The sequence below is a fragment of the Staurois parvus genome, unplaced genomic scaffold (assembly GCF_062004578.1).
Source record: "Staurois parvus isolate SC_StPar_1 unplaced genomic scaffold, SC_StPar_1.0 ptg000409l, whole genome shotgun sequence".
NCBI classification, from domain to species: Eukaryota; Metazoa; Chordata; class Amphibia; order Anura; family Ranidae; genus Staurois; species Staurois parvus.
In genome coordinates, this window is record NW_028318205.1 from 1,327,929 (window position 1) to 1,340,612 (window position 12,684).

The 12,684-nt window shown below is 40.3% G+C and overlaps 1 protein-coding gene across 2 annotated transcripts in view; it reads left to right on the forward strand.

Annotated features, from left to right (window-relative positions):
• SNTG2 (syntrophin gamma 2) overlaps positions 1 to 12,684 on the forward strand; it is a 618,654-nt gene that overhangs the window by 470,890 nt on the left and 135,080 nt on the right. For both annotated transcript variants that reach the window (XM_089686706.1, XM_089686707.1), the window contains exon 12: positions 1,779 to 1,895. In XM_089686706.1, the coding sequence (XP_089542832.1) occupies positions 1,779 to 1,895 (117 nt within the window). The remainder of the gene's footprint in view (positions 1 to 1,778; positions 1,896 to 12,684) is intronic.

Genomic DNA, 12,684 nt, shown 5'->3' on the forward strand with positions numbered 1-12,684 from the left:
TCTGAGGTGCAGCTAATGAAATCTGTTCACAACACAGGCAATTCACAGAGGAGTAGTAGAGTTAACCAGTGGTAAGATAGGAGCAAAACACATGTGTTTACTGTATTCAGATAGTGAAAGAGTTACTATTAAGGGTTACTGAATTTCCACATAGATGTTTGTCTTAAATGTCCTATCTTCCATTGCACATAAAACCTTCTATTCAGGCAGGGGTGATTGTAGAGATGAGTTGGACCTTCTTTGACGGACATTATTGTTGTACCACATACAGACATGCCCCTTTTGCCATGGCAAAAAAAAACTTTGAAAAACCTGTCTCCATCAGAACACCACAGAGCACTTAAATAGAAATTTTAGTTATATAGTGTACATTGTCTTTGACATTCCTTGGAACTGCATTGGGCCTCTGCACCATAGAATTTCCATTAATTCCCATTGCTACGAGCTGTCAATTAAAAGCAGACAGACCTGATGGGTCTAATCACTCAGTTTCCCATCAGGCTCCGTCCACCAACATGTGCTTTGGCTGTGGAGACTAGTTCCCTATCAGTCCCACCTCACATGAGACTCATTTCCAAATATTGGCATTGCCATACTTGGGTAATGACTTCACCATTATCTCCAGCCCCTTTATTCATATTCAGCTTTCAGCCGAGGAATTCAGCTGAATGGGATGGGGGTAAAGCCATGTGTGGGAGGCTGGCGCATTAAAGCATTAAAGTGGTTGTAACCCATCACATATAGCCAGTGAAGTGATTGGCCTTAAATGATACACAAAAATGAAACAAATCCTCCTACATAGGTGGTACCTTTTTTTCAACAACTGCCTTTCCCCTACACCCTTTCAAAGTGCAGAATGCACACAGGATCTCTTAACTCTGGAAAGAAGGGGGTGGGGAGATGAAGTTACATCAGTGAGGAGAGCTCTGGGAGCTGATTAGAGGAAAGGGACTCATCCCTCTTCAAACAATACACAGGGACAGAGGATAGGCTGTCAATGTCCTGTCACCATTTTTCTCTTGGTGTCAGGAAAACTCATCAAAAGTGATTCATGCTGAAAGCAGAGGAATGCGGCAGTGGAAAGAAATGACACTTAGTGCTCTGGATTGAGACAAGTAGGCAATATAGAGTGATATGCTTTGTTCAGATATCATATCTGTGGTTTACAACCATTTTAATGACAGCTTCACAGCACAGACATGCCCCACTCTGAGCATTTATGTCTCTCTGTACACCAGATCAGAGCTTAAAGTGGGTGTAGTAAGAACTGTGCACTTGACATGTTGGGGTTTATTTACTAAAGATGGAGAGTCCAAAATCAGACTCCCTTCTGCATAGAAACCAATCAGCTTCCAGGTTTCATTGCCAAAGCTTCATTGAACAAGCTGAGGTTAGAAGCTGATTGGTTTCTATGCAGAAGGGAGTCTGATTTTGGACTCTCCAGCTTTAGTAAATAAACCCCGTACTGTCACTGATACTGACGCAAGTGTTTGCCTGAATTAGGCACAGGTAGTTTCAAAGAGAACTACTGCCAGAAAATTGGTGAATATTATTTAGTGAATTTACCGGTCTGTGCCTACAAGTACTTCTAGGGAAGAGCTCTTCTCCATTCATGTGGTTCCTCATGCACCTTAGGCCCTATGGGAACTCTGATCAGCCAGTATATATGTTTTTGTATTCTTGCCTCCAACATATTTATATTCAGTAAATAGTTTAAGATAACATCTTTTTCTCCCATAATATTATGACATAAAATGTAATTTCTTGTTTCTCCCTAGATCTTGCATATGGGCTGGGTGAGTGAGAAGGTACAAGGATCAGATGGATCACATGTTTATAAATTCAAATTCCTTGTCCTGAAGGGATCATCATTCTACATCTTCAAGTCGCCACCAGTAAGATGATAAACATTATTACTTTATCCACTCTAATTTTAAATGACTTGTGGTAATATGCCCAACCACAGTATTATATGGTACAGCAGTTTCTGAGTTCTATCAAAAGACGCGATTAAATGTATACTGAACAACTTGGATTAAAGAGAACCTGTGCAGAGAACAATATTGTCATTGGACCCAAGTACATAAATGGGTGAGAGCTTTAGGGAGACTGACCAACTACTGAAAATGCTGGTTGACTGTTTGTTATGCTGAAGCTCTTAAAATAATTAAGTTAATAAGATTGAGCAAATATGCACATGGGAATTTCTATATTCATTCCTCCTTTTCTATTCTTTTTTCTCTTTGCAAACATTTATTAAATGGAAAATGATACAAAACAAAAAATTGTTTCAATTTCCATATACAGAAAATAATACATCATATAAGAACTATGAAGGCTCAATACACAGTAGCAGGGGCGGACTGACCATTCGAGCACTAGGGTACTGCCCCCATGAAATGCCCCTGGTACCTTTTTTATAGGATTTTTTGGGTGTGCTTTGAGTGTGGTCAAGGACATGGGGACCCCATGATCCCCTATTGCCCGGGGGCCCCAGGAGTTGTCAGTCCGCCCCTGTGCAGTAGTAAAAAGTATTTGTATAAGCGTACAGGATATTTAAATATCAACAATAAAGAAAATAAAAAGCAATACATAAAGGCACTTTATGGTACGGAAAATACTCTAGTCATACATCAAATATATTCAATATATCAAGAGTAAAGTAATATCTTAAAAAAAAACACTAATCATAGTATAAATGAAACAGCAGAAAAATGTTATACTAGATTCAAAAATGACATTAAGCAAATGTGGGTAGGTGATAAAGAAACCATGGATCCCAGTTAGTGTCAAACCGAGGCTTAGAATCCTAAACAGTATTAAATATTCCTTTCATGATCATAATTGCATCCATTCTAGAAACAATTTGGGATGTTCATAGTTTTCCAATGAAATGCAATAACCCATTGCATAGCCTCAGATATGGTGTGTATAAATTTCTCTAAGGGGCGTCGAAGATTAGAAATAGAGGAAAACAAAAGGCATTAAGCCCACATTAAAGTATTTTTTTCCTGCTAACTTAATACTAACGTTGAAGAGCACTTACCAAATCTTTTTTTTTTCGCATTGCCAAAAAGTATGTAAATACGAGCCTGCCTGATGACAGCCCTGAAAACAATGTGGTGGGATCTGGGGGTTAATAGTAGAAAGCTTAATTGGGGTATAGTACCATCTAGTGAAGAATTTAAGAGCAGTGTCATAAACTGCCAAAGATGTGGTACATTTGCTAAGATTGGTCCACATAGAATCCCACTCCTGTTCAATAAATTGTTCCCCAAACTCCTGCTCCAAGTCAGTCACATAAGAAAGTTTTGAAGAGGAGTTTTCTACTGAGATACAGTTATAGAGGATTGAAATTGAGATTTCCACCAATAAAAATTGGGTCGGGAAAATGCAGTGACAAACCTCCGGTCACCCATAAATGAGAGACATCTTAGATACCAAGTTATCCTTTTTTTTTTGTATAGATGCCAAAGCATGAGAGACTGAGCCACTAATAGGGTATGCTTAGAGAGGTCATTTGCTGAAGCTCCAATAGCTATCTTGGGAGAAAATATGGTCTAATGAAGTTGCTTTCAAAGTTAAGCCATGAAACTCTAGAATCCGGAATATTCCATTGAGCCAGTTGTGGCAATCCCAAACCTCCTTGTTTATGAGATCGGTATAGGATGCATCTAGAATATCTTGGGGGCTTATTTTGAATAACAAATTGATTTAACTCAAATTGAATCTGGGACAGGTATGCCTTAAAGTGATTTATCTGTGGGGCTCTAAACAAATAGAGTAATTTAGAGAGGATGGTTACCTCGATAGAGATATGAAAAAAAGATCATAGTTTGAGCATTTGTTTAATCTTGGTGATAGTAGATGGATAATTACATTGAAATACATCCTGTGGGGGTAAAACAGTACCCAAGTAAGAAGTTGAAGAGGAGGACAAGATAAATGGAAACCTATCTGCTCCTAAAAGGGGGTAGATTAATTGGTAAGGCCATAGATTTATTAAGATTACACGAAAGGCCAATTAATCCTCCTTTTCTATTTAATATGCTTGTTTCAGTTCAATGACTTAGAAAGTAGTAATAAGCCGAGTGAAGCTGGGTTTGGTTCAAATAGGGTTTAGCAAGCAGGAGCTGGACAATGCCCTGGGGGACATATACCAAAGCAAAAAAAACCTAAACATTCAGTCTGGCGTGAAGCAGCAATTTTTATAATGCTTAAAATTAAACATTAAAAATGCAAAACTATATTATACAGTATAACATGCCTGGGGATTTGTTTACTCTGCCTGTAAAGTGATGCATCTTTGCAATGTATACAACCTATTACAGCTACACTGACATTTACAATGAGAAAAAAGTTTGAATTGCCTGAAAAATGACAGCTCTCAGCCACTTCATTCTGTTTGTGAAGAAATGGCTGGGTATACAGTGAGCAAAATAATTATTTGATTCCCTTCTGATTTTGTACGTTTGTCGACTTACAAAGAAATGAAGGGTCTATAATTTTTATCATAGGTGTATTTTAAATGACAGAGACAGAATATCAACCAAAAATCCAGAAAAAAGCATGCTACAAATGTTAAAAATTGAGTTACAGTTCAGTGAGTAAAATAAGTATTTGATCCCCAAGCAAAACATGACTTAGTACTTGGTGGAGAAACCCTTGTTGGCAAGGTAAGACGTTTCTTGTAGTTGGTTACCAGGTTTGCACACATCTCAGGAGGGATTTTGGTCCACTCTTCTTTACAGATTTTCTCTAAATCCCTCAGATTTCTTGGCTGTTGCTTGGCAACTCGAAGCTTCAGATCGCTCCATAAATTTTCTATAGGATTATTATTATACAAGATTTATATAGTTCCAACAGTTTGCACAGCGCTTTAAAAAATGAAGGTAGACATTACAGTTACAATACAATTTGGTACAAGAGGAAACATAGGACCCTGCTCATTAGAGCTTACAATCTAAGAGGAAGGGTTGAGTGATACAAAAGGTAATAGCTGTGGGGGCAGGACACAGCGCACCACTGATCGCCGTGCTACGCGCCCCCGGAGCTGCGCATGCGCGGTTAGAGTGGGAGGACGTCATATGACATCCTCCCAGAACGAGAGAACTGCCTTGCGCCAGTCATTACCTTATATGGCGGGCGGGAGGCAGTTAAAGAGAAGGGTTTTCAGGGATCGTCTAAGGGTGGATAGATTCCATAGGATGGGAGAAGTCCTGGAGGCGAGCATCGGAGGAGGTGACATGGGAACTAGAGAGCGGTTTGGTTGATATTTTGAGACCAGGTTGGTGATGTAACTGAGGGGAGAGTTCTGGATGACTTTGTAAGTTGTCCTTAGTATTTTGAATTTTATTTGTTGGGCAAGTGGAAGCCAGTGGAGGGACTGGCAGAGAGGGGTAGCAGACACTGAATGGTTGGTAAGGTGGATGAGCCTGGCAGCAGTATTCATGATGGACTGGAGGGGAGATAGCCTATGTAAAGGTAAGCCAATGAGGAGGGAGTTGCAGTAGTCGAGGTGAGAGATAACCAGGGAGTGAATTAGGAGCTTTGTGGTATCATTGGTTAAAAAGAGGGGTATTCTGGAGATGTTGTGGAGGTTGAGGCGGCATTATCTCCCCAATGTACAGGTCTTTAAATTGCTCACTACACTGCGCTCCATGTTACTTTGTTTGTATTTGAGTTAGGGGGTTGTGCATCCAAAATACCCGACCTGTACATTGAGGAGACAATGCAATCTTTCAAAAATTATTACAGGCAGTCCCTGAGTTACAAACATTTAATTTACATACAACTCATACTTAAGGATGGAGGCATGAAGTCACGCTGGTCACAGAAACCACCGGGCAGCCATCTTGTTGCTTACTGCATGCTACCACCTACTGTCCGGTGGACCTGGCAGCAATCCCACATCATTGCATGGCCAGTTAACCCTTCCCTATGTTATCCAAACCTAAAAATATTTTATTTTGGCTGGAGTTACGCTTAAAAAATTTACCCATTCCAACTTACATACAAATTCAACTTAAAAGTGACACTAAAGCTTGTTTTTTTTCAAAATTAACAAACATGTCTATACTTACCTGCTCTGTGCAGTGATTTTGCACAGAGCAGCTCTGATCCTCTTCTTTTCGGGTCCCCTCCGATGCACCTGGCTCCTCCTCCTCTAGTATTGCCCCCAGGTAAAGCAGTGGGCACCTCTGCTTGCTCATCCCTGAACTGCTGCTCTATGTGGCCATAAGACACATAGAGCCATGGCTTGGCCCCACACCTCACTCTCTCCTCATCAGCTCACTGGCTGTGATTGACAGCAGCGGGAGCCAATGAGCTCCCGTTGCTATCTCAACCAATGAGGAGGAAGAGTTCTCAGACATCAGAAGCTGTCGAAAACATCACTGAATCTTAGGGGGCTCAGGTAAGGATTGGGGGGGCTGGAGGGACCAGTGCACACAGAAGGTTTTTTACCTTCATGCATAAAATGCATGAGGGTATAAAACCTTGAGCCTTTAGAACCACTTTAAGAACAAACCTACAGAACCTTCTTGTTCATAACCTGGGGACTGCCTGTATCTTTTAAATGTATTTTTTGTTTAAAAAACTTGAATGTATTAAATATTACAATTTCTTTTATTTTGTAATAAAAACTGTTCTGCCATCCAACAAATACAGACAGGGTTCTAATCCTTGAAAACTGTCTTTGCTGTGTCTGAATAGGTTTCAACATAAATTACAAAGGTTAATTGGTTAGGTCAGTTGGCTTCTTCCTAAGTTAGCTTTCTATTGTCCCATATTTGGGGGGACTGTCTCTTTTTTTTAACAACATTCCTCTTTCCCTTTTTCCTCCAAATTGTCCCTTGTCTTATTCTGATGTGTAGACCACTATACAAATTTCATTTAAAGTGATTGTAAAGGCTGAATTTTAAAAGAATAGCAAACAGGTTTATATTCACCTGCTATGTGCAAAAAGTTTGCACAGAGCGGCCGCAAACCTTCTCTTCTGGGGTCCCCTGCTGACACTGCAGGCTCCTCCTTTCCTCTGTGTGCCACCATACCAAGCTGCTTGCTATGGGGACTCACGTGCGAGCTTGCTCTTGAGCTGGGCTGCATGCATCTATTGACAAACCCAGAGAGTCTCATCACCCCCCCGCCCCACTCACAGGATTTGATTGACAACAGCAGCAGCCAATGGCTCCCGCTGTACCCCAAGTCTCTGTGAGGAGAGGAAAAGAGGGGAGAGAAGGTGTTTTTACATTACTGCAGGGAATGCATTAAGGTAAAAAACACCCAGGCTGTAGAACCTCTTTAGCTACAGAAAGAGGAAAAAAACATTTCCCTCATCTCTAAATTATTTTGTTGTATTGAAATTATAAAGGAAAAAGCAGTGGTGAAACAAAAGCAATTATTTTTTGGCAGATTATTTCTTCATGGTACATGTAACTGGGGGTGCGACAGGACTGTTGCTGACATAATTGTGTGCTAAAGGTGTCTCTTTTTCTAATCCCAGAACGTTAGGTGTGGTAATATATAAATATAGGGAATATACCATACTTTACCAGTAGAATAACACGTACTTTAAATTACAATCATCAAGAGAAATATGGGGGTTGCCATTGCTAGCACTCTTCTGAAAATACTAGTAGCCTGTGTCTGGTTCTTATGCTTTTGAGTAACAAACAAGCATGTTGTAAAAGAGTATCAGCAAAGTGTCAGAATTCCTTGATATCTATACTTGTTCCAAGTCCGTGACTCCAGAGCTCAGAAACAGCAAGCCAAAACATCTGTATAACAGCCAGGGAGCAACCATTCTTATAAAGAGGTTAGCAATAGCAACCTTCATAATTTTTAATGACAAGTACACTTTAAATATAAAATTCAATATTTTCTGATACAGAAGGATATTTTGCTCATATCTTTTTTGCCTTAGCATTTAAAGTTATCTTTCTGTGTATCTTCTCCTGAAAAAAAGAAGCAGTAGGAAATGGCATGCCTCGAAAGTTACAGGAAAGTATTACCTGTTAGGTTATTATCAGGTGGCTTAATAGAACTGAAAGTCCTTCAATTTTATCACCAAGCAGTTTTGTAAGGTGATTTGGCCACTGGGGTCTGAAGCAATGATTTGCATAGCTCTATCCACTACTCATGTAAAGTATATTTTTGCATGGAGTTGGGGATGGTTACAACAAATTTCATGTTTCCTTGTCTATGTCCCATTAAATAGTTTTTTTACTTTCTGTATCATATATACAAGAGGAAGTCTTTAAAAAATAAGGGGAATTCCCTCTTAGCAGGGCTGGATTTATGTTTTCACTTCCCTTACATCTAATTATCTGTACCTCCCTACCCCTTCCTTCACCTTAAGTGTATCAGTCCTCTTTATATTCAGGTTCAGTTCACATAGCTAGGAGGCATTCAGCTACTAAGTGTCAGTATTCTGCCTGTTAACACTTAGTGGCTGAATGCCTCCTAGCAATGTGAACTGAACCAGAATTGATGATTCCTATCCATTTATCCAGCTCTGATGAAGAAGGGATCACCCTTCGAAATGCGTTAGCTTGAACAAGCGTATATCTCCCCTTCGGATGGAACTTTTATGTGACCTGTAACCCTGTGTTAGCTATGGTTATTATATCCCTGTTTTACTGCTACTCTAGTGAGTATATTTTATTCATCTACTGTTTACTGAGGTAATGAGCAAGGTTGGTGCGCTCTTTCTTTTGTTCTTCACTACAGTTAAGAATTGACAGCCTGAGCAGTGTTTAACATCTGCATCCTATTAAAGCATACCTTGCTGTGTTCAGGCTATTCCTCTGTCCTCTTTGCCTGCAAGTTTAAACCTTACAGATTCAACCTGGAAAAAATATTAACAGTCAGCAGCTACAAATCCTGTAGATGCTGACTTTTAAAAAAAGCCCATGGATTCTGTCCATCAGGGATTACCTGTCCAGCACAGTCCTCACCCAGGCTAGTCCTTCACTAGCCTTCAGGTTCCCGACACCGGCATCCTAACTGTGGGCAGCCAGCTTTGCTGCTATTGGCTGCACAGCTGACTATTCACTGCTCATGCCACTGTGCTTTGTTTATGGTCCCGCAGTCTTCTGGGACCTGTGACATGGGGAGGGAGGAGAAGAGAACTTCACCTAGGTAATTGGAGTGGAAGTGGGAGAGGGTACCTGTCAAACTAGGTACCTCCCCCCACCAAAATAAATGACATGCCAAATGTGGACAGAGAGAGTAAAGCTGACATGGCCAAGTTTTAGTCCAGGCGCTACATCATTAAGCCAAGTGATGCTCCCACCCACTGGGGTTTATTTACTAAAGCTGGAGATCACAAAATCAGGCTCACTTCTGCATAGAAACTAGTCAGCTTCCAGGTTGTATTGCCAAAGCTTAATTGAACAAGCTGAGATTAAAAGCTGATTGATTTACAGAAGTGAGCGTGATTTTACGCTCTGATAGCTGCAGTCTACTACAGAAGACGCACTGACAGCAATGGGCAGAAGAAATTGCATTGTACTGATGCCTGCACTATACCGCAAAACATTGACAACATATCAATTGTTGACTAGCTGCCACCCCTAGCATCTCCAGAGCCGTAACCATGGGATATGTAGACAGGTTTCCTCAATGGAAATGGCTTCTTTATTCATGTTTCAGTGAATCACTTCCACATTCTCTTATAATTATGAATTTCTCATAAATTTTTATCCTAGACGCAATGGGGTAGATTTACTAAAACTGGTGCACTCAAAATCTGGTGCAGCTATTCATGGTAGCCTCAAAATTCAGCTTGTTCAGTTAAACTTTGGCAATAAAACCTGCATGTTTTTATGCAGAGCTGCACCATATTTTGCATTCTCCATCTTTAGTAAATAACCCACAATGGTCACTAGGGCAAAGAGGGAGAAGAAAAATCATATCTACTCCCTAGATTGGAAGTAAGGTTGAAACTAGTTTTCAGAGTAACATAACATAAATGTAATTGAAAAATAACCTTTTGTTGCCTTATTGTTGAATAGAACTAGAACACACTTCAGAATCAGTTGCTACATATCTTTTATAATCTCCAAAGAGATAGCCTTTATCCATGTGCTTGCAATAATTGATTGTACATTAGTAATATTTGTGTTATGTTTGCTTTTCTTTTTATTCTGAAACCATAAGGCAAGTAAATCTTTGTGTAAATAAATAAAAGCACAGTAACAAGAAAAGAATCAGGCCACAAGTGTATTCATGAGCCTCAGAGTAACGTTGTCTTGGTCCAGTACATGTTTTGTTAAAGAATAAAATAAAAGTTGGAGGATTGACAACTAAGTAATTTTTCAGATCAACATGAGGAATCTTTTCCAGGCCATTGTTTTGTACTGTTGTATTGTGTAAATATAGCTACTATGTCATTATTTGGGTATACGGCTATAACCTCTATTATCCAAAACGTTTGGAGCTTTATTCTATGAAAAAGTGGGTTTTTTTGTCCCTAGAAAATTGTGCTTAAAATTCTAAGAAATTTTTTATGATGTCCAAAAGTATAACTAGAATACACATAACTCAGGAAGATAACTTAGACAATCCTCCCTACTATCATTCACAACAACCTTCAAACACATTTCTCTACCTTTCTGTTGAAGAGGGTTCACAATATACATTTCCAGTAAGATTCACAGGCAACAGAAAAATGATGAAAAGGAAGGATAATGTTTTATTCTATGCCAACTATAATAGAGATTCAGCTTTTGGGTACAAGGAATCTGACCCTGCCACAGTTGTATGTTCTACATTCATTGCACTTACGTTTTTGCACTGGGAGCTGCACCCAGATACAACAATGTTTTTATTTTGTAAAGCACTGCACAAAATGTTGGCACTATAGAGATCCTGTATAGTAATATTAATAATAATTTTCCAAAAAAAAATATATAGAACATTTAAATAACTTCAACCATATTTGGAAAACATTAACTCAACCAAAAATAAACTCTGACGAGTAAAAAAGAGCCTTAAGTGTATGTGGAAGCAAAAATTTTTCTTTTCTTTTTAGGTTTTCGATAGTGTGGTGAGGGGATAGTTTCTATTTCTGTCTCTGTTTAACTGGTTGCCAACCAGCCACAGTGTTTTTACTGAGGCAGGGTGGCACCGCTGCGCAGAACGCCATTTTTAAACGTCTGTCTGCAAAACAGGTAGGGGGCGCGCGTGAGGCGCGTGCCCGCCCTACCCATCCCGCCGATCACGGCAGCAGGTGTCAATCACCGGGTTCCGGACGGTCATTACCCGCCAGGTCCTGGCGATTACCGGCAATCACTGACAGGGAGCATGGCTGCAGTGTTTACACTGCAGCTCTGCTATCTGTCAGTTCCGAGCAGGCTGATCCTGAGAGAAGAGTTTATCTCTCAGGATCAGCGTGTTGCCGTGAAGTACAAACCCCCGCCCCCTAGTAAAACACTCCCCTCACACAGTTAACCCTTTCATTACCTAAAAAATGTTAACCCCTTCCTCCCCAGTGCCATTAGTACAGTGTCAGTGGGTTTTTTTTGCACTGATCACTGTATTGGTGTCACTGGGGATGTCAATGACCCCAAGTCATTTCCCCCCCGTGTCAAAATGTCCGCCGCAGTCCCGCCATAAGTCGCTGATCACTGTCATAAATCGCTGATCACCGCCATAAGTCGCTGATCGCCGCCATTATTAGTATAATAAAAAACTAATCCCAGTATCTTTCCCGCCATTTGTAGACGCTATAACTTTCACGTAAACCAATTAATTTACACGTATTCGGATTTTTTTTTAGCAAAGACATGTCGCAGAATACATTTTGGCAGAAATTTATGACTAAATTTGATTTTTACATTTTTTTACTGGACATGTTTTATAGCAAAAAGTCCAAAATATTGTTTTTTTTTCTCAAAATTGTCAGTCTTTTTTTATAGCGCAAAAAATAAAAAATGCACAGGCGATCAAACACCACCGAAAGAAAGCTCAATTTGTGGGAAAAAAAGGATGTAAATTTAATTTGGGTGCAGTGTTGCATGACCGTGCAATTGTCAGTTAAAGTAATGCAGCGACATAACACAAACCGCTTCTGTAACCGCTTCCTGACCACCCTACAGCAGAAATATTGCTACAGGGCGGCACGGGTGTGCAAAATCACATATATATATATGTGATTTACACTCCCGAGGTTTTCACTCCCCTCCCAGATAGCATCAGATTGCCCGCCAGTACACCAGTCATCACATTTAACCCCTTGATTGCCAGGAGCACGCTCATGTACAATAATCCTCCATTGCTAGTATAGTGTCTGAACGGGTCCATATCTTTGATCAGATCAGTACTATACCAGCGTTCACATTAGTATAGCGCCCCCAAAAACGCAGCGTTAGCGGGATCAGCCCCAACACCTGCCAGCTCATGCGTTTAGCCCCTACGCTTACCCCCCCTTCTCCCCCAGCAAGTGCAGTGTCAGTAGGTCACTGTCACTTGATACATTGCACACAAAACCGCAGTGTTCGCAGAATCAGGCCTGATCTCTGTTAGCACTTGCCGGTAAATTTTGATGACTCTCATATGCAGCAGAGTGCCAGTCGTAGTGCCGCTCTACCTTTTGGTGAACTGGCGAGTACCAGCGGTCTAGTACATCTTGGTCTTTCACATACCTCCGTGATTTTTGGAGCTGTTTTTCACGGAATATCT